The 22,414-nt window shown below is 54.0% G+C and overlaps 1 protein-coding gene across 1 annotated transcript; it reads right to left on the bottom strand.

Annotated features, from left to right (window-relative positions):
* Positions 1-45: 45 nt before the first annotated feature.
* COLGALT1 (collagen beta(1-O)galactosyltransferase 1) lies at positions 46-20,983 on the bottom strand. The gene is made up of 12 exons (XM_036876109.2): positions 20,536-20,983; positions 19,109-19,219; positions 18,184-18,301; positions 10,752-10,886; positions 9,425-9,629; positions 9,194-9,313; positions 4,977-5,053; positions 4,800-4,906; positions 4,361-4,493; positions 3,208-3,335; positions 1,891-2,097; positions 46-1,662 (listed from the first exon to the last, which is right to left on the bottom strand). The coding sequence occupies exons 1-12, from the start codon at positions 20,799-20,801 to the stop codon at positions 1,395-1,397; spliced, it is 1,875 nt and encodes a 624-aa protein (XP_036732004.1). The 5' UTR covers positions 20,802-20,983; the 3' UTR covers positions 46-1,394.
* Between the last annotated feature and the right edge of the window lie 1,431 nt (positions 20,984-22,414).

Raw genomic sequence — 22,414 nt, 5'->3', positions numbered from 1 at the left:
TGTTGGCAGTGAGGAGAGCACTCAACCAAAGAACACAGACTTACGTGAAAACCAACCAGGAACATTTAATAAAAAAAACAAGCAAGTTATCCAGGACCCAACCTGGCAAGCAGTTACCCCTAAGAGAGCGAAGCACCGCTGGCTGGCTTTGACATTCGTTTCCGGCTGAAGGCAGAGCCCGTCCTCCAGTCCGTGCCCGGGAATGCCCAGGCTATGGGCACTGCCCCAGTGCAGCTGAGCCTTCCCAAGGCCCGACGCACAATCACACCAAAGGCTTGTACAGAGGAGCCCCACTGAGCAGGCAGAGGCCACACCTGAGATGCAAGCCAGGGAGGTCAGGCCAACAGGCGCAGGGGTGAGCAGAGGAGACCCAGCCCCCGTCTTCATCCCTTGCCCCCTCTGGGGGGTTGCTGGGACCTGCATTTGCCCTGGATGAAGGAAGAGCCGTCCTCCCCTCTGGATGGTGGAGGACATTGTCTGCACAGAGCTCAGGGGACCAGGGGACGAGGAGGCATCAAAGTCAGTCAACTGTTCTCCAACCCCACTGGGAATCCATGAGGTCTGGTACATAGCAGGTGCTCAATAAATGCCTGCTGCATGAAGAAATGGAAGGGTCATCTTGTTCATCCATGTGTCCCAGTACTCGACATGTGACCCTGCACACATGGGGGTGATCAAATGCTGACTGTGCAATTACCACTGTCCTGTATCACTAATGCCTGGCACACAGTAGGTGCTGTTCAGATGTGTAGGAAGAAACCAATTAGTGAGAAAAAAGCACCTTCATCCCATCTTGTTTATCTTCATCCCCAGCACCAAGCTCTGCTCCTAGCACATAGCAGGCACCCAATAAATGTACTGAGTTAGTAAGAACTTGTCTTTGTGTCACAAGTACTAGGCACATAGTAGGTGCTTGCTATGTGTTTGAATAAATCAAAGTGTCTCATTTATCTCAATGTTCCAAGAGCCTGGTGTGGTGTCCTACATATATTAGGCATTCAATAAATATCTGGGTGAATTAAAACGACTGTGTGATTACTAGTGCCTGATTCCTGGTGTGGGGAGGAATAATAAATGCTTGATGACTGAGCTAGTTACTCACTGAGGGATGATCAGGCTTCACTCACGGCCACATCACGGGAACCCGGGACACAGTGAATGCTTAACAAGTGTTCTAGTTACGGGAGGGGATGAATGCCGGCTTTGCTCCCACCCGATCTCCTGGTGCCAAGCCCTGCTCCTGGCACAGTTAATGCTGCCTGGGTGCACGTGACCGCTGAGCAAGAGCCGGCTGGGCACCGCTGTGTGGAGAGCCCTCTGTGGCCTGCCAGGGACCCACAGGGGGCCGTGCTGTCCCGTGAGCACGTGGCGATTGGTGTCTAGGCCACCACCCCTCAGAGCTCGTCCCGGGCCGCGCTGTCCAGGGGGGACTGCAGTACATCCGAGTTTTTGGCTTCCCGCCTCAGGGCCTGTTGTTCCCGCATCTTCTGGGACTTGGCCCGGTCCCAGTCGGTCTTGACGTGCTCGTTGTTCCACACGACGGAGGTCTCCGTGTCGCTCACATACCCATCGTCCCCCGTGTAGTGTGTTGGGTAGACAAGCAGGGGCTCGACGGAGAAGGCGAGCAGGTTGCGCGGAGAGAAGTGGGCCTTGTACTCCAACCTAGAGGGAGGAAGGAAGTTAGGGGCCGGCAGGGGGTGGGCGATGAGGGACAGACTGAGACAGAAGTGGGGGTGGGGGTGGGGACCCACGGAGCCTGAAGCTGGGGGGGATACTTGGAGGAGGAAGTGGAACAGCAGAAGATATTCCCTGGGGTCCGTGGACCTCCCTCCCCCCCGCCTCAGGGGACAGTGAGACCCCAGCCCGCCTGCGTACTGCAACCCCCCTCACACTGGGTGCTTGTCGAACATAACAGGCAGGAACTCATCGACAGGCAGCATCTTGGAGAGGGGCCGGGCATCCAGCAACTTGCGGGCGCCTTGCAGCGAGATCACATAGGCCAGTGTCCAGTAGGAGTAATCAGCCTCCACCAGGTTCCTTACACGGGGTACGGCCTTCTCAGGGTGCTCCACCTGCATCCGCTTCCGGCCCACGTAGCTGGGGTGCAGAATAGGGGCCCTGTCACCCTCCTCCTGCCCACCAAGAATGCTGGCCCAGCAAATCAGGGATCTCTGTCAGATCCCAGGGTGGGAGAGGCTTGGTGTGTTTGGGGAGCAACGAGCAGCAGGTATGGCTGCACCAGGCAGGACCACAGGGCTCTAGAGAAGAGACTGGATGTTTTCCAAGGGCACTAGGGAGCCATGGGAGGATCTGGAGCTGGGGAGGGTGGCTTGTCTTGTACCTTCTCTGAGGTGTGCAACAAGAAAGGACAGTGGGGCTAAGAGGGGAGCTGCTCTGGGCTCGGAGGACTGTGGGGCAGTTGGGCAAGGTGCACGGATACGGTGAGCAGTTCCTATTCATGTTAATAGCAAGGTCCAGAGTCCAGGCCCTAGAACTTGGATCAGGGCTCTGCACATGGGAAGGGGAGAGACAGGGACGGAAGACAAACCAACCCACCTACATGAAATTCCAAACACTGTTCCAGAAATACACTCAACAAACCCTGGGTCACATGTCTAAGACCCAGGCTCCCTGGCCACGCCCCCCACGCCCAAAGCTCCTGGCAACCCCCACCCAAGGCCACACCTCGAGCTCAGCCACGCCGACGGGCTTCCAGTTAAATCTTGCCCAACCTCACCCCCTACAGGATCCTTCACGAATCCAAAACCCTAACAAACGCCCCCTCCCCAGGGCCAGGTCTCTGGACTTCCAGGCCATCCTCCCCGGGCCCTACCCGACAGGCCGTCGGCCATGTCCCAAGCCCTGACTGCTCTCGGGTCCAGGGACCACGGGTGTCCTCACAAAGCCCACACCCATGAGACCTCCCTCTGCCAGTTCCCAGAGTGGGCCCAGCCTATCCACCTGTAAACACCCTCAGACCTACCCGCTCTAGGACACACCTTCAAGCTCAGGCCACCCCCGACCCTACCTCCAGCTCCACCCAACTCCATACTGGGTCCTGAGGCCCGGCCCCGCCCCCGCCCCGGACTAGACGTCTGAACCCTGGCCCGCCCGCCACTCTCCAGACCTTAGCCCCGCCCCTGCCCCGCCCACCACCCTCCAGATCGCACCCCCAGCCCCGGCCCCGCCCCTAGGCTCCGCACTCACATGAGGTCCCAGTCCAGAGCCTCCTGCTCCACATCCCGCATGAGGTTTATCAAGCGTCTCTTGAAGAAGATTTCGAAGCGTAGATCATCCTCAAATACTAGCGATTTTTGCAGCCCCCGGTCCACAACCTAAGGGAGGATGCCGCATCCGGGTCACAGGGACACCAGGCCGGGCGTGACCCTGAAGCCAGCACTGCTTAAAGGCTCTGGGGCAGCAGGAACGGGGCTAGTGCCTTCCTCCACCGCTGTCTCAGCCGACTTCCAGGCCTCCATCTCTTTGCACACTTGACAACTGCTCCGCTCCTTCCCAGCCTGCACTGACACAGGGCACCCTCCCCCACGCTGCAGCGGGCAGGCCCCCTCTCACCCCTCAGGCCTTAGCTCCAACACCACCCACCCGGGCCTTCTCCGACCACCACCCGGGTTCAGGGTCTGGGGCCCTCCTGTAATGCACGGTATTTATTTCATTGTGGTTTATTTCTTCGTAGACTATTGTCAGTCTCCCCACCTCCCAGGGACGTCAGCTCCCTACAGGGTCAGTACTGATGGCTGCTGTCTCCCCAGCACCACACCAGGCACACAGCAGGTGTCTGGCAAATGTTCCATGAATGAATGAACTTGAGAATCTTCACGACTGCCCCCCGAGGTGGTGACTGTCATCTGGGGAAACTGAGGCTCAGACTGTGAGTGCCTTCCTTGCTCACAGGGCTCATCCCTCTGACAGGCAGGGCCAGACCTGACCCCAGGACCCCTGGCTCCAGGGCTGCTTAGATGCCCCAACCTGTGCCCCATGCTAGGGTATGATGACTCTTAGGAAAGAAGGGTAACAAAAGTGAGGACTCACTGACTCAAATGGCTGGACACCCCCTCTAGTGCCCCTTCCCACTCTATAGCCTGGTGTCCCATCTAGCCTCATGCCATGTGGTCCCAGGTTCAAATCCCAGCCCAGGGTCCTCCCTATCACAGCCTCTTCCTCTAAGGGAGGCTGACAAACCCCGGGGCTACTCAGGTATGTCTGGCATGGAGTCTGTATTGGTTAATATCACTGTGGCTGTTACTTTTATTAGTGAATGTCCAGCGCAGATTCCAGGATTCAGACATTTGACAAGGGATGGGTGTGAAGAGCCCCCCAGCCCCCCACCAACTGGACCCACCTCCTTCCAGATGTTATAGTGGCTGAGGAAGCATCCCAGTTCGCCCTTGGTGAGGGGGCGGCCGTGGTAGGGGTCCCGGTAGCCAGGCAGCATCTGGATGCCCAGGGCGTCCACCTGGCTGGTGTTCATGGCTCTGGGGAAGGAGGGGGTCAGGAAAAACCACTGTGCCCACGATTCCACCAGCAGCAGGCCCCTCAGCAGAGCAGCTGCCTCCCTGCTCCGCCAGCAGCAGCCCTCCTGGACCCCACAGGGCAGGCCTGCCAGGGCGTGGTCTACACCTGAGTGTGGGCCTGCCCCTCCCCCGAGGGCAGGACTCACTTGCTGTCCACCACCTCCACCAGTATGGTCTGCACCCACATGCAGACCCACTTGCTATCCACTCCACCAGCGTGGTGTAGACCTGTGTGCAGACCTGCCCCTCTCCTGGATGAGGACTCACTTGCCGTCTACTGCTGCCACCAGCCGGCACTCGATTTCCTGTGCGCGCAGTGCTGCCAGCATGCGCTCCCGTCGATCCTGTCGCCTCTCCAGGTTGATCATGAAGACCTGCAGCACAGAGCTTCTGTCAGCCTCTCCCGCGGGCCCCTGCCCTGCCCGCAGGGACGTCTTGGCCCACCTCATCAAAGCCCATCTTGTCCGGAGTCTTAGTGGGCGCAGAGATGAACCGGGAGGGCTCCACTGGTGGGTGCTTCACTGTGGGGCAGACAGAAGTCCAGGGGTCACTGGGGGCCGGGGGTGGTTCCACCCCTTTTCCAAAGCCCCTTCCCCTGCCCCTCCTTGGTTCCCTGTCACCCCAAGCTCCGCCTACCTTTGGAGGCCCTGCACCACCCACATTAATGGCTGTAGTCTCTCTCCCCACCCCTACTTGCTCTGGCTGTCGGTACTTCCCCAAAGGGACACATTCCTACCTCAGGACCTTTGCACATGGGTGGGCCTCCGCCTGGAACACCCTTGCTTCCTCCCCTCCTCCCCCTGGATTTCTCAGCTAAGATGCCCTCCAGACCCCCTTGGCTGAATCAGGTGTCTCTTCTGGGCCCTGCAGTACTTGGGCTTCCACTGCCAAACCCCCATCCTGCTGTCCTAACTCCCTGGCTCGGTGCCCATTTCCCATGAGCCCCACGGGATGGACAGAGGCCCGGTCACTCTCACTGGGTCCCAGGGACTTGGCACACAGCAGGCATTCAATTACAGAGCCAACAAAAGAATGGTGGCCAACTGTGTGACCTTGACCTATCCGGGCCTCAACTTTCCTCATCTATAAAATGAGCTATTAAGCTTCTCAGAGATTTCATGAAAAGGTATCATCACACTCATTACACAGTGAATTGTGCCCTTGCCAAAATGACAAGCTGGCGTCCTGACTCCCAGGACCTTGGAATGTAACCTTACTTGGAAACAGGGTCTCTTTACAGAGGTGATCAACTTAAAATGAGGTCACTAGGGTGGGCCCTGATCACTATAACTGGGGTCCTTATACAAAATTTAGACACAGAGACACACACAGAGGGAAGACAGCCCTGTGACTGGCATGACAAGTCTACAGGCCAAGGTATGCCAAGGATTTCAGAATGATCCTGACTGTTGCCCTCTTAGCTGCTATGAGCGGTGCTCAGACCGCATTCCTGGGGCCCTGGCCCGGCGCACCCCTGACAGTCTCCCTCAGAAGGATGAGATCCACAGGTAGGTGTCAGCCTGGCCCGGCTCAGTGTGACAGCAAGGGCAACACCTGTCTTGTCAGGAGCAGAGGCCCTGTATGAGCTCAAGGGACAGGCACAGGACCCTCTGCCTGCAAGAAGCCCAAGTAAGGCTAAGAGCCAACCTGGCTCCTGCCCAGGGACACAGGAGGCCATGACTGCCCACCACCCCGTGCCCTTCACCACTCCCGGCTGCCCCCTGCCCTCCTCAGGGCAGCCAGAGACCAAAGGCAGGACTGGAGGTTCTGAGAACTAGACACCCCTTCTCTTCCAGGTCTGAGCCTCTGCCCCACTGAGCAGTTTGGATGCCAACAGGACCCACCTATGGAGAGTGGGAATCTCCTGATTATTTCTTATCAGATCTCAGAAAATGGCACATATCAGGCATCCAGAGGCAGAGTAATGTAACCTTTCTGGAGTGCCACACTACCGTGGCAATAAAAACACAATACCCCTAGAACCATTATGTGGTGAAGAGTTGAACTTGCCCGAAGAGAAGTCTGACTCTGCCTCCAGCTCCTGGGAGGTGGAGCCTCTGAACTTCCTGCCTGGCGTCTTTGCCTGGGGCCTTGGGTCACAATGGGTGGTCTATGCCAACAGTGTGACTGGGGTGGCGTTCTTGGGCCACGTGCTATCAGCTTGCCTTCTGCAGGGGCTGGAGACGGAGGTCAGACATGCAGGCAGCCACACATGCCTGTGCGAGTGAGCCTCAGTGAAATCCCTGCAACACCGAGCTCAGGGAACACCCCTGGGGGGCAGTACATCGTGTGTGGTGTCACATGTTGGTGCTGGGAGAAGTCAGCACTACCCACACGACTCCACGGGGAGGGGCAGGCAGAAGGTCCATGCGTGGAATTCTGGACGCCCCCACCCTGCACCTCTAACTGTAATCTGTGTCCTTTCCCTTGTAATAAACTGTACCCACAAGTACACAAGTTCCAGTGAGTTCTGAGTCCTTCTAGAGAATTATCAAACCTCAGCGTGGTCTTTTGGACCTCTGACCTTGCAATTGGTGTGAGAGGGGAGGGCAATTTTACGGATATTTCCTAAGTTTTCACCTGCTGATGCACATATAGAACCTTCTCGCAGGTGTGCACAGGAAACTTGTATGCGGGAAAAATGAGAGATTCCCTCTGTGTCCCTCAAGAGAAGACTGGTAAAGTGACACGTGACACAGCCAAGAGCGGATAAACCTGGGTAAACATCTACACAGCAAGGCAAGCTCATTGGAAAATACCATACTCGATAGCAGCAGGCTATGTGATTCCCGAGTGAGCACCAAACAGGCAAACTCCATCAGCTGGTGGGATCGGGGCAGTGGGAGGCCCAGGGGAGGCCCAGGGCCTGGCCATGGCTGGTGACAAGGATATGAAAAACAGTCATCATGCTGTACCCACTCTCGTCACCACTAAAACCCAATGAACAGGGCTCATACAGAGATGGGTTTATGAGGCCAAAAGGGAAAGGTGCCCCATCATCCGTGAGCAAATGGGGAAGGAAGCAAGTTTAGGATTCCCTGTATACAGGGGGGATCACTCTGATCTTTTATGCAAATCTGAAATGTCATCATAAAAAAGGATTTTTGAACGCATGAAACATCATGTGCATAGCTGGGGTCCGGGTACCCACACACCAGTGGAGAGAAAATGTGGTTTTCACTCGAATCATAAGGATTTGCACACATATTGGAAACTTCCAGACCCTCTTTCTGTGTGTTCTGTGTGCTCTGGTCTGGAACCTCGAGAAGAAGGAAAACATTCACACCTCTGTCATGTTTGAGATGTGAACCTTGACAGCAGCGTGAGCAACTGTTTCCCTACCAGAAATAATAACGGAAATATATATGAACATTTAAATTAGGAAAATGATAGCCACTGCGGAGCTGCTTCCCGGGGTCTAGCTTCCCCGTGGGAGTTGGCGATGAGACCAGACCCGCCCCCACGACTGCAGCCGGGTGGGGCGGAGCCTGGGCGCGTGCACGTAACACATGCGCAGGTATTGTGGGGCCTTCACTCTGGTGACGGGGGCAGCCTCCGGGTGACACCCTGAAAGACTCCAAAGTCCTTCTCCCCAAAAATGGCAGGGTGCTGTTCCATCTTCAGCCACCAGGAGGAGCCACACAGAGACCCTTCCAGAAGCAAGTAAGGACTGGGAAACTGAGCCCCAGGGTAAGGGCCTGGCCCCTCCAACCCCCTCCCTGCCTGCGCAGGGTGGGGAACGGCCAGGCTGCTTTGCAGGCCTTTGTGGGGATGTGCGTGGCCTGCACAGGGCAAGGCCCACACGGGAGCGTATGCTGTACCATTTTCCGGGGCTCCAGAGAGCCCTGGCTGCGGCAGGAGCTCCCTCCTCAGCTCTCCACCGAGACTCTGCCCTGTGTACCTTCACCCACTCAAGAGGCCCACCAGAGGGATACTTGCTGGTTTAAAATTTTACGGATTTATTTATATATGTATTAAAAAGACACGAGCTTGCAACAATGGTAAAAACATGTAGTTAGCTTTCTTAAATAAATGTATTCAAGTTAAAAAAAAGTGTCCACTTACGATAAATATTAAAACAGATTAAGAGTGGGTGTGGGACTTGGCAGAAGCATAGATGAAGAAATGGCCAGAACGGCTGTGTCCCAGACGTTACCGCATACACGAAGGTTCATCAAGTGAAAACCTGCCACCTCCCTGCTCCCACACCCTCCATGGCTCCCAACTGCCTCTGGGGAGAAGTCTTGCTCTTCCGCCTGGTGACTGAGGCCCTTGCTCCTTCCCTGCCTGCCAGCCCTGCACAGCTCACAAGCCCTATAGCCCCACCAACCTTGCCTGTTCTGAGCTCACAGCACCTCTAGCCTCCTGGCCTTAGCACCTGCTGCTCCCTCAGACTACAATCCTCTTTCTGGCCAACTCCTACACAGCCTACATATTAATGCCACCTCCTCCAGGAAGCCCACCCTGACTGCCTAGAGCACGTCATGCACAGCTCTTGCAAACTCTCGTGAAAGCAGGGACCGTCCACCTTTGACACACTGGGTGCCCAGTGACTAAAAAAGGGACAGTCCCAGCAGGCACTCAGTGTTCAGGGGATGGATGCAAGATAGCAGAGAAAGGGAGATGCCTCAGTCCTCCCAGGGCAGCACAGGCAGACTCACCCATGACCTCCAGCTGCACGTGCATGAAACTCTCAGCCTCGTCCTGGAGAGTGCTATGTGCCCGTAGTGGCACCGGCAGGAAGCCGTACACCTCTTTGTTGCAGACATACATCTGGACCTCTGGGACGCAGGAAACAGTAATGAAAACTGTCAATACTGGGGTCAGCACTGGGCTCAAAGAACCAGGCAGCCCTAGTAAACCCTCCACCCGTCCCCCAGTTGTGAGCTCACCTGCCTGCTTGCAGGAGAAGGCGAAAACGATAATGTCATCGAAGGACCACGTGTAGTCAGGGTGGGGAGGGTAGAATGCCAAATTCCTGGACGCCGCCTTCCTCAGGTCGATCAGGAAGGTCGAGTGCACCATAGGAACCGCAAAGCAACCCCGGCGGTCCCGCTTACGGATAGGGATGTAGGCTGGTGTGCGCCTGTAGTAGCCCTGTGGGGGAGCAGGGCGGAGCTCTGCGTGGGGGTTCCTAAAGGTGTGGCTATAGAGGCCCCAGACAGCATGAGGCACAGAACACTTGGAGAGAGCAAGACCCAGATACCAGCCTCGGGCTGCGCAGGGGCAATGGAAGAAAAACAAAGGGGAGAATGGCGTCCCTTACAGACCTAGCTCAACACTTCAGATCGGGACAGCTTTTGAAGGAGGAAATTAAAAAGCTGAAAAAGGGAGACGCATTTGAGATCCTCTGATTGCGTTAAAGTGGAACCTCAGAAGCATGCTTTCAAGGCAGTAGGGGAGGGATCCTTTAGATGAGATGTTTCCCTAGCTGGAATAGTGTGGGGTTAGCCTCTCTCTTCCTCATACCTTTACAAATTGGAATTGTGAGAATATAAGTAACATTTAGATTTCTACAGATGTATTTTTAAAAATAGAAACCTCCAAATCACTCACTTTAAAATGAATTTTATGTTACATGAATCATCAGTCAATTAAAAACAAATAGGTGGAGATGGGATGGGTCCCTCCCCCTAGCATGGTGCCTGTACCAGCACCCACCCCTCCATTCCCCTGGCTTTGCCTGTAACCCCAGCCTCAACTTTGGGGTTGGCCTTGTGACCCAGACCTGGCCAATCAGAGCCTGGCGTTTTCCTGGCTTCAGTAATCTGCCTGGCATATGGGCAGGAGAAGGGGCAAGAGAAGACTGGACAAAGCCCAGTTAAAGTGGACTTTAGCTGGCAGCTGCTGGGATCATTCCCCAGGAGTCTGAAAATGAAGCCACCCAGGGGGTGGAAGAAGAATGTTGCTCAAACACTGGGATCAATCGTGCACGAAGTCCTATCCTGGCACCACCACTTCCCAGCTGTGTGAGCTTAGGCACGTCACTTCCTCTCTCTGCGTGTTTCTGTTTCTGCCTCAGTCACTGGGAAGATGGGGAGAGGATATAACCAATGACTGCCTCCCCGGAGGCTGCTTATGAAGAGCATCACGGTGGTGATGTAAAATACTCACTGACGTGATGATGGGAGGTAATGTGACAGTAAATTAGAGTCCCCACTTGCTCAGCCCAACCCCCACCATCCCCAGGCCCCCACCTTACCCCAGCAGCCCCCTGACCTGGGAAGTCATTCCACACCAGAAGTTGGAGTACGCAGCCCGGGAATCCAGCATAGGGGCCACCACTGTCTTATTCTCAGCAATGAGCAGGGTCAGAGTGTTGGGATTGAGGATCAGGTTGTCTGCATCCACAAACTGCAAAACACCCAACACAGTATCAGCATGGGCCACCGGAGTTAACTTGGGTTGGGCCAGCTTGGAATGGCTGGGCAGAGGCCAGTGGGGTGGCCTGGAGGGCTGGAAGTAGCACTTGTGGCCTTGGAAGCCACCCAGCTCATCGACCAAAGGTCCTGCCTTTAGTAATGAGCTGAGTTACAGTCACACAATGAAAATACACGATGCAGCAAGAGAGAGCATGGGGCTCACAGCAAAGCGACACAAATGGGTCCTGGTCCCGGCACTAACGAGACACCAGACATGACAACAGGTGCACTAGGCAGCTCCACTTATAGGAACTTTCAAAACAGGCAAACATTGCTCAGTGAGGACAGTCAAGGCAGAAGCCACCTCTGTGAGGAGTGGCCAGGAGGAACATTCTTTTTCTATGTGTGTTAGATGCCAATAAAAAGTTCGTCAACCAGGATCTTTACTGAAGCCTTTTTTTTTTCTTAAACACCTTGAATGCTGGGATAAAAAGATAGTAGCTTCTCTGTTGCAGCCTGGAAGGAAATTTACAAGCCCGTGAATAGGGTCCCCGTGGGTGGAGGGGCAAAGGGTGCCTGCTGGTGCTCCCAAAACTGTGCCACCGACTCCTGGCGGAAAGGCCACGTGAGGATGTTCATGGCAGGGCTGTTCGTCACACAACTGTGCACAGTCCAGGAATCTAACAGTGGAATCAGCTAGAGAAATTCTGGCCCTGTCCCCCAGCAGAATAAGCAGTGACAACTGAGAATCATGCCCAGAAAACGATGAGGCCATTCCTGTCTACTGGGATGTGAAAACAAGTAGGCCACCATATATTACAGAACACCAGGAAGTGGGTTGTTTTTTTTTTAATGCGTCTGGTCCCCAGACAGGCTTTCTGTTACCCACGCAAGATTTTGAGGATGTTGGAAATCCCCTGCCACAAACATAGAATTCCAGTCCTCTGGGGACTCTCTTGTCCCCTCCTGGCCTGAGCCAGGAGCTCTGTCCTCTTGCTTTCTCTCTAAATAAAAGCCTCTCCCTGGCTCTTCTACCTTGAGTGTTTGCAAAGTTCATTCTTTGCCTCCACGAACAAGAACCCCGTTATCAGTTTTGGGGGCTCGTCCGGGATTACTTCAGAGTTTCATGGAATGGGATGCGCACCATCGCAAGGTAGGAGATCTACGCTTTGCTCTTACTCTTAAATAAATGCTGTACTTTTTTATCTCATAAAAATGTGTCTGGGCGCCTGTTAGCCACTTAAAAGACAATTAAGATTGGCTACCAGTCTTAAGTCTCAAGTGAAAGGTTTCCCGGTGTCTGCCGCTCCTTGACCCCCACCTCTGGGCAGGAATGTTGGGGAGTGGCTGAGGCAATTTTCTACTTTCCTCTCCTAATCTGTGACTCCGAGGGCAGACCGGACTAGTAGACAGTGGTCCTTGGATCTCGGCTCCGGCTGATGGATCCGATGGCGCGGAGTGAACCTCCAGCTAGGCTGCTGCCTATGTGAGAGTCGCAGATGACCCCTGACCTCTTGTCTCACAGATCAGATTTCTTACAGTGGGTGACTCGCAGGATGATTCCCAGGCAGTGGCAGAAACTGGTGTTTGAAAGTATAGACCCCTCCCCTTCATAACTGTTCATGGCAGCCTCTGTCTGAATTTTATCTCTGGCTTTGGAAAAAGTTCCCCCACTCCTCATTCAAAGCTGTCCTCTTAGGGCTGCCACTTTCTCCTGTATAATGTAAATGAAATCTGTGCAGTAGTCAGGCTGAAACCTGAGTCCAACATGTAAATTGTTCTATGCTATTGACCTCCCTTCCTTAGAGGCAGCCATCCTGGGGCTGTGGCATTTCCCTACCTGTAGCCCCAGGGAAGGGAAACAGGATTGTGAGTCTGACCAAAGCTCTGACAGGGAGATGCCAGACAGTCCCTGCACTTATTGGACAGGCAGGGGGCTCTCAAGGAATGATCCGGAGAGTACTATGCTAAAGCTTGTGCAAAGAAAACTAGCATCTAGATTACAACTCCCAAAAGGCATAAAGTAGTTGCACACTGGCAAGGTCCCACTAAATCCAGAGCTCTGAGGTGACTCTTGCTTAGTGGGAAGGCAAGAGGGAAATCAAGGCAAGGTGCAGGCCACGGTGCTAAGGAGTGGTGAAACCCAGTAGGCCTGGCAGAGGAGGTGATTGACCACTGTCACCCAGGCTCCAAGGCGAGGGGACGTCCTCACGGAGACAGAGGCCTACCAGGTGCTGGACACGTCTCTCTCTCACTTCCAGGTAGGAGTGTCCTCTTCAAAGTTAAAGCCAGACACGCCTCTGGCATGCATTCTGAGGAACTGGGAGCAATTCGATCCCCAAACCCTGAAAAAGAAGTGCCTTATCTTCTTCTGCACACAAGCCTGGCCTCAATACAAACACTTATAAATGATGCACGCACTGCCCAGGGTATACTAAGTGTTGGATTAACTAACTGGAATGTAAAATTCTGGCCCATTAATAATACCTTAAAGGACAAAGGGCATAAATTCCCCTTCTCATATGATGTCACAAAGAATTTAGCTACCACGATAGCTCTACCCCAACTACAAAATGCATCCAATATGCCAATTCTCTGTGTAAATAATCACAGATGTGAAAATGGTTTTTTTCAAACCTGGTCTGAGTGCATTTGGGTTACTGCAGTGGCAGCACGCTTAAATCAAAAGCTCCCCCCACCCTCTGCTGGGAGCAAAGAAACCATTCTAATGACCATCTCCCAAGCCTCACCCAATATTTAAGTTGGCTTCCCAAAGATCACTGTTCACATATGATAACTTTACAGGCTACAGATTGGTTCACCACAGACTGGTCACGGCGCCCGGAATCCGCCGGCCAGCCCCAAATGGCACTCACTGGCTGGGTGGGACTCATCCCTGGCCGTGGCTCCCTCCGGGTGGATAGGGAGGTGCACTCTGGGGTTTCCCTGGCTGCAGGGACGGTGGGTTAAAAACACCCCACACTCTGCAGACTTCCCAAACCTCCAACATCGATGGACAGGGACTGTTTTTCATTGATATGATCACCATCTTTTGGTTTAGAAGATGTAATTTGGCACATCAAATCCTTAACCAATTGTACTCAAAAAGCCTTAATACTGAAGTAAAACTAACGTGCCAAGCAGTTATACAAAATAGAATGGCAGTAGTCATCTTAACACTTAACAGCAGCACAGGTGAGACCTGTGTTATAATAAAAGTTGAGTGTCGTGTGTACATTCTGAATTATTCATAAAATGTCTTTGATTCACTCCAGGACCTCGAAAAACAAGTCCAAGCTATGTCAGGCCCAGAAGTCCCATGGACTCCTACAATGTGGGGCTGGTTTTCTAAATCCTTTTGAAGCCATAAAACTGCAAATGGTGATGGAAATGGAACCCAAGATATTAGTGCCCATCTTCCGAGGCCCTCTTGACTGACTAGTGATGGGGACCTAACTGCACGCTTTACTGCACCCCTCTCAGCACAAAGCAGCCAGAGCGGTCGTCGCCCCCTTCCCCTAGCAGCAGCTAGGGTCTCCATCTGCAGAGGCGGGAATGAGACTGGGACCATGAGCTTAGACAGAGGAGGGTGAGGGCTTCCGGAAAAAACAAAGCAAGATAATCCATTGTGGGATTTGCTTTGGCCTGCTGGGGGGCCCAAGCTTGTTTTTCTGACTTTACCCAGATGCTGCTTGTCTTCCTCCAGCCCTAAACCAATGATTTGCAGCCTGGGCAATGTAGCAAGCAAGCCCAAAACAATGTAGTAAAAACAGGAAGGATTCCATCTTGAAAATAAGATTGCATTTTAAAACCCAATTAGTTAAAAAGGAAGTTTCTTAACAAACAGACAATAATTCAGTCCACCTTGGGAGCAAAGCAGGCAGCCATGAGTGATATGCTCCCAGACCAGGAAACTGCTATCCTGGAAATCGGAGCAGTAAAATTCTTGTAAATAACCAGGAAGATTAATTATAAACTTAATGCCTCTTTAAAGATAAACATTTTGGGAGCACTTAGGGGGTGTACATCCCTAGCCCTTTGTCGCTCAAGTGTCTATAAATCCTCTAGACAACACACCACCCCAGGGCTCTCTTGTCCCCTCCTGGCCTGAGCCAGGAGCTCTATCCTTTAGTTTTCTCTCTCAATAAAACCCTCTGCCTTGCTCTCCTAAAAAAAAAAAAAAAAATTCCAGCCTTCTCCAGCACCGCAGGGCAGTGTTCCCACACAACAGCCCCCTGCTGGAGGAGAGAGGTGGCTTCCCCCTGGAATAAGCCCTGTGGCCCCTCCCACCCAGCCTCTGAGGACATCTGAATTGGTGACGTTTGAATACATGCACAGTAAAAACAGCCAGAACAGTTTGGTGGTTCCTCAAAAAGTTCAGCATAGAGTTACCACGTGACCCAGCACCTCCACTTCTAGATACACAGTGAGAAAACTGGAAACAGGGACTTGAACAGGGATTTGTAGCCCCGTGTTCACAGATACATTCTGTGTAATAGCCAAACGGGGGAAACAACCCAAGTGCCCAGGGGCAGATGAACAAATCAACAGAACATGGCCCGTCCACACAATGGAATATGACTCAGCCAGAAAAAGGAGCAAAGCGCTGACACATGGCACAACATGAATGACCCTACAAAACACTGTGCTGAGTGGGAGAAGCCAGAACCCAAAAGGCCACCAAGTATGTGATCCCAGGTATAGGCAACGTCCAGAACAGGCACATCTACAGGGACAGAAAGCAGAATGGTGGGTGCCAGAGAGGGGCGGCTCCTGGGGCCGGGGTGGTAGGAATTAGTTCTGGAACTAGGCAGAGGTTGTGGGTGCACAAAATGAGGAATGTACTAGATGCCACTGCATCGTATACCTTATAACAGTTAATTTCATGTTATGCGAACTGGACCTCAATTAAAAAAACACAGAAAACCCAGCCAGAAAGTAAGTCTCTCTGGGAAGTGACGTTACAAGGTTGGCTTTTTTTCTTCCCCAAGCTGCTTATTTTTTCTCATACATTTTTTTTTTTTACAAGTAATACCCACAGCATTTGCAAAAAGGAGGAAAAAAGAGGCCCTCTTAATAATAATTTAAGAACACTGGACCAGTGATTTCACATTCCAATATGGATTTCCAAAATTCTCAATTATAGAAGGATATTGCACATCAAAAGCTGCTTTGAGTTTGGAACCAACACCTTAAATCCCACCCAGGTTTGCTGAGGGAAAAAAGTGAAAACCAGCCAGCAAGATGCAGGAAGCAGACAAGGTGGCCCCGTGCTGGATGGTTCCAGGGGGTTCCGGCCCCATCTCTGCACCTCTCTGGTTCCGAGACCCCACCGGGCAGGCTGTCACCTCCCTTCTCTAAACCTCCGCTTCCCCACCTGTAAAATGGCCTGATAAGGCATTGACCCACAGGGCTCCCAGGAAGGCCTGTCCTGTCCATCCTCCTTCCACCGGACGGCTCCGTCCTCCAGGCTGGGCTCTGATCGGGAACATGGGGCCCTCGAGGCACCCCCACATTTCCCCAAGAGGGCCTGTCCCCTTAGCCTTAGAATACATCCTAAATCCACCTGCCTTTCTCCACAGCCCTGCCCCATACAAGGCCTCCCCTGACCTCTTGCTTTCCCCAGGCCTGCCTGGACAGGGCTGCTCCCACAGCAGCCACAGGGGCTATTAGCCTCAGAGTAAACCAGGTCTCTCCCTCGGCACAGGCAGTCCGGCCCCCACCCACCGCTTCCGCATCACGCCACTGCATCAGCCCCTTGATCACTACTCCAGCCATACCGGCCTCCCCACCAGTCCTCGAATGCCCCCAAGCCTGCTCCCTGCCCCATTCCCTTGGCCTCACACACTGTCCCCCATCTCCCTCTGAGGCTGACTTCTCCCCTCCTCAGGTCTCTGCTAGGGTATCCCCTCAGAAGGGAGGCCACCAACCCCACCTGGTTATGACATTTGTGGGGGGTTGAATGGTGGCCCCTAAAAAGATAGGTCGATGTCCTAACCCCTGGTCCCTGTGAATGTGACTGTATTGGGAAAGACGGTCTTTGTGGATGTCATTAACATGTAAGTTAAGATGGAGTCACACCAGATTTGGGTAGGCCCTAAACCCAGGGACTGGTGACCTTCTAAGAAGAGAAGAGGCCCAGAGTGAAGTCCATGTGACCACACGGGAGAGACTGGAGGGATGTGGCCGCAAGCCAAGGACACTGGGACAGGTCAGACACCGGAAGGGGTAAGGACAGGCCCGGCTCGAGAGGCTTCGAGGGGACACAGCCCTGCCCCCACTTGGATCTCAGACCTCCGGCTTCCGGAACTGTGAGACAGTAAACTTCCATTGTTTGAAGCCTCCCAGGTTGTGCTCATGTGTTAGGGCAGCCCCAGGGTGCTGGCACACCAACTGCCTTTCCAGTTCGGAACACTGCCTTCTGATATTCCCTCACTTAGTCATTTGTTTTGGGTCATGTCCACCTTTCCTGGGTCCCTAGGAAAGCAGGGCTCAGCCTGTGCTGATCCTGTGTCCCGAGGGTCCAGCTGGAGGGGGCACTAGGAGGGGTACCCAGATGTAGGCAGATGGATAAATAAAGAAGGTACAGACCACAGCTTGGGGCCTGGCACACAGATGGAAACCAAATGCAGGCCCTGTGGGGCTGGAACGGTGACGCTCACCCTCCACGGCAAGCTGGGCCCAGTGGTCAGTGCTGCCCCATTGGCGCCGGAGAGGGGACCCCACCCAGAGCAGGGCACAGGCTGAAGGAGCTTGCAGGAGGCCTGTGGGCATGCATCCCTACTTCACTGCATTCAAGCCTTAACCGGCCCCTTCCTCCTGGAGACAACTGCTGGCCCAGGAGGGGGAACTGAAAGTTAGGCCTCAGCAGCTCGGTGACTCCAACACCCTGGTCCCCTGGCCCCATCCTCCTCCTTCTCAGAAGTGATCCAGAGGACGTCATCCTGGGGTGTGCAGACATGGTGGGAAAAATGGAGATGACCACAGGGGACAGTTGGGGACACAAACTGACGATTGAGAGCCCAGGCAGCTCCGGATCAAATCCCAGCTCATCCACTAACCAGCTATGTCACCTCTGACAATTCACTTCCTCTCCCAGGGCCTAGGTTTCCCCTTTTGTAAACCAGCGTTAATTTAAGGACACTGTCTCCCGCTGCTCCTGTTAAGCCACCCAGGTTGTTACGGTAGCCCCAGGACACTGATGTATCAACTGCCTTTCCACTGTACAATGCCTTTCCAGGGCTACTCCAGCCCTGACCTCCGCCATGACCTGTGGAGCACAAACTCACCAGGATGTAATCGGCCCACATGTCCCGCGCTGATTTCAGGGCTGCCTGGCGCAACTTCATGACATGTTCATAGCGAGAGTCTGACCAGTGTTTGGGGCCCTCCTCATCGGGGTAGGACCTGCAGAGAGACAGCTGTGATGTGGGACGCTTAGGGCGCTATTGAGGCCAGAGAGGGGTGGTCAGAGAAGGATTCCCGGAGGAGGGAGCGTGCTGGATCCGAAGGCTGGGAAGCAGCAGGAGAGCACTGGAGGGAGGTGTGTCCCCAGCAGAAGCACAGCAGGTACAAAGGCCAAGAGGGGGGAAAGCCCAAGGCAATCTGTAGGGCAGGAAGAAAGTTCTGGAGAAGGTGGAAGGGCCTTTAATGCCCTACAAGGTCATTCCCCAAGGTGAGGGGGAGCTGTTGGGAAAGGAGAACGCAGAACAGAAAACTTGAAACCTGTCCTCTCAGACTCAGGATCTGGTCTGGGCAGAAGTTGAGGAAAGAAATAAACCCTGGAAGGGTGACAGGAACTAGGAGTCTGCACGGCACCACTTTATAGTGGGCTGTGGTCACTCATTTATTCAACAAACATTTCTTAAGCACTAACTGTGTGCTGAGATTATCCAGGTGAGCTCACTGGGAAGATGAGAGATTGTGTTGGGGCAGAAGGTAAGACTGGGAACAAAGCACTGGGTGTCCACCAGAAAGACAACGGAGTAAGAGAATTCAAGGCAGAGGAACGGAGGATGGAGCAAAGGTCCAGAAGGATCAAGGCCCTTGGTGAAGTAAGGGTGGGTCAGAGTAGCTAAAAACAGCACTTTAGGCTGCAGAGCTGGGCTGGAGAGTCAGGGGATGAGGGGCTGGGGTCCCGTTCCAGGACGAGTCATGGAGGGCGTGTGGACAGGGAGCCGCCTGGGATGGCTCAGGGCAGAGCGTGGAGCTCACCTGGGCTCTTCAGCTGGCCGCCACTCCACGGAGTGGTACAAACTCTTCACAGCCACCAGCCACTCCCGCAGCATGGCCGACGTGTTGTCTGAGTTGTGGTCTGTGGCCACCCTGTGAGCAGAGCAGAAGAGCCAGTGAGGCAGGGGACACTGAGGCAGGACAGGAGAGCAGCAAGGCAATACAGGCTCCACAACCCAGCTACATAGCCCTGGGCAAGAGGATTCCCCCTCTGTGCCTCAGTTTCCTCATCTGTAACAGGGGTGAAGACAGGACCCACTTCTGGGCTGCACAGGGGATTAAACAATTAATTTTGGACAAAGACATTAGACCCTCTAGGTACAACTGAGCATCAAGGATCTTATAACCATGTTCAATACTAAATATGTGCAATTTAGCAAGATATATATATATATCTCCACCCTGCTTTCCTTGATTCTCTCCAATGAACAATACCACCTTACAGCAGGCTATGGTCACTAATTCGTTCAACAAACATTTCTTAAGCACTAACAGGGTGCTTGAATTATCCAGGCTGGGAAACCTGGGTTGTAGAGAAGAAGGTCATTTAGGAATCTAGCCTGACAATGAAGATAACAGCTATCCCCCCAAATGAACTGTTAGTAAATTGATAAAAAGGATGTCAGAGACGACAGTAAATAATGAGGACAATAATCCATAGTTTTGGTCACTGAGCTCCAAGCCCATGATGCCAGACACAATGTACTCGTACTTGTTAAGTGGCTAATCTTCAGAGACAAACCGCGTGGAGTTATATTAATACCCCCATTTTCCAGTTGAGGCAGGAAACCGAGGCAGAAGGCAGGGAGTCACTTCAATCAGACTTCGTGTCTCTGCCCCATTCTCCTGCCAGGAAGGATCCCCACCCACACCTTGGCCATCCGGTCCCATGGCCCACCCATGTGGACAGAGGGCAGGAGTCTGATTCAGGTTAGGCTCAGCACCAATGCAGTAACAGAATCTAAAAAACTTTCAGTTAGAGGAAGTGCAATGTGAGCCATCGCAACGCCCCCGTGGGGGGCTCCAGGCTCCCCTTCTTTGGAACTGTGTATGCTCCGAAGGCGTTAGGGTGTTAGATCCAAGCAGGGCAGCCCGACCCTGGACTGGAACGCCTAGTCCCGGATCTACCCTAACAGGTGGCCAGAAGGCAGGACAGTGGCCTGAGCCACCACAACGGGGTCTGGCCTGTCCTAATGGGGCGGAGAAGAGACGGGGAACAGCAGGCAGGGCGCACGCGTGGGTCTGGCTAGCCCAGGCCGGGGGAAGGGCAACGGACAGGGCGCGGCGCGGACCCGCCCGGAAGGCGGCGGCAGGCCGGATACGGGGCCAGCGGCGGCCGCGCTCGCGGCGCGGACCCGCCCGGAAGGCGGCGGCAGGCCGGATACGGGGCCAGCGGCGGCCGCGCTCACCACAGCGCCGTGCGCTCCCTTGGGTGCCGCAGCCGCTCGAGCGCGCCTAGCGTGGCGGGCAGCGCGTGGCCAGCGTTGCGCGCCAGCAGCGCGATGAGCACGCGCGGCGCCTGCAGCGGCGACTCCGGACTCCAGCGCTCCTCGGGGAAGTAGGCGGCGGCGCCCGGGGGGCCCCCCGGAGGCGGCAGTGCCAGTAGCAGCAGCAGCAGCAGCAGCGCCGGGAGCAGCTGCCCCCGCCGCCGGCACGCGCGTGAGGCCGCGGCCATCACGCCACGCGTCACCTTTAAGCCGCTTTTCTGCCGGCGGGGGAGGACCGCACCTTAAAGGGGCCGTAGGAGCCCTGCCCCTGCCGCGCGCCTTAAAGGGGAGGAGAGCGCCTGGCGGGAATCAGTCATCACGGCCCGACTCCCAGGTCCCGCCTCCAGGAAGCCTTAAAGACACCCAGCGCCGCACGCCCTCCGCTGGCTCGGAGTGACATCAGGCTGAAGCCCCACCCCTTATGCCCCGCCCCCAGTCCCGCCTTAAAGGCACAGAGCTCTCTGAACCCCTCGAGCTCGGAACCTGCACGGCCTTTTTAGGGCGCACGCCCTCACCTGGACCTCCACCTGATGTGCCGTCCAACTTAACATCTGTATTACACCCAAGCAGGTGCCACCACGCCGACCTGGCTAGTCAGGACCTGGTTTGGCACCTGAAAGATCTGAGCCCCAGTTTCCTCGGCTGCAACTTGGGTTTTAACGATCCTGGGTCCCGGCCGCACTGGGATGTTCTCGAGGATTGTTGGGTATGAAACGCGTGGGCCCTCGCGTCTCCAGACCTGGCTGCAGATCCAGCCCCCACCGTGGGCTCGCTGTATGGGCCTTTTGGTCCGTCTGTGAAATGGGGTCTTACCGACCCTGCAGGGTCGGTGAAGATGGAGCCAGATGATACTCGAAGTGCTGAGCACCTGGCCTACAGGCAACGTGGGCGTTTCCATAGAAATGCTACCAAGGCATTGCTTTCCAATACTCTAATGTACTTTCTAATTGTTTTTGTGTCATTCTTAAAAAATAAGTTTTAAGAATGATGCTCACCTCTGTATATTACTAATGTGTGGGTGAAGGTTCAATACTGTTAGGTAAAATTCAGGGTACAGGTCGTGTGTCCTCGTGCTCAAAGGACAGTTGGGCCTGAAGCTTAGCAAAGTTAAGATGGGGTGCTGGGCTTAACCACAATCTCCCAGCATGGCTAGCTGGGTCACATGATACACTCCTCTTCTCCCTGCCCTTCCCCTTCCTTAGTCTCATTTCTCACCTCTGTTTCTTTTCTCGGATTTTTTTTCTACAATAATTATCTGTACAAGTTCAGTGTTCGCCTGCATATTCTGGAAACTCAGCCTAATCTTTACTGGTTACACTTGGCCACTGCTGAATCCAGGTAGGGACACGCAGAGGTCTCTGCTTTGGGGGTATGCCTGGAACTTTCCATAATAAGATGGTAAAAGCAAGTTTACACTCTATGGACCTGGCAAAGAAAGATCTTTCATATTAAATAAGAAAGAGTGATAAGACACTGCCTCATCTCTGATACACTGAGAGAAAAACTGGACGGATTTAGACTCAAAGGCAAACAGTGGTTTTCCCAAAGGGGGCAGGATGACGAATTCTTTTTGCTCCAATTTTTCCAGAATTAACATCTACATCCTGGATAAAAAGACAGCTGGACAAGGCTGTGAAGCACAAATGTGTCTCGGAAGGTGGAGTTGGAGGGTGAAGTCAAGAAAAATGAGGAAAATCTCATTCTCTTGGGGGAGGCTGAAAACTGCAGGGCAGAGTGGGAGGAAACCATCTCCACGGAGCATGTGTATCCCCTCCACCTGCCCCGGAAAGCTGAACTGAGA

The sequence above is a fragment of the Manis pentadactyla genome, chromosome 12 (assembly GCF_030020395.1).
Source record: "Manis pentadactyla isolate mManPen7 chromosome 12, mManPen7.hap1, whole genome shotgun sequence".
Taxonomy (NCBI): Eukaryota; Metazoa; Chordata; class Mammalia; order Pholidota; family Manidae; genus Manis; species Manis pentadactyla.
The sequence above is the reverse complement of the archived record's forward strand: the minus strand, read 5'-3'. Positions and strand labels throughout refer to the sequence as shown.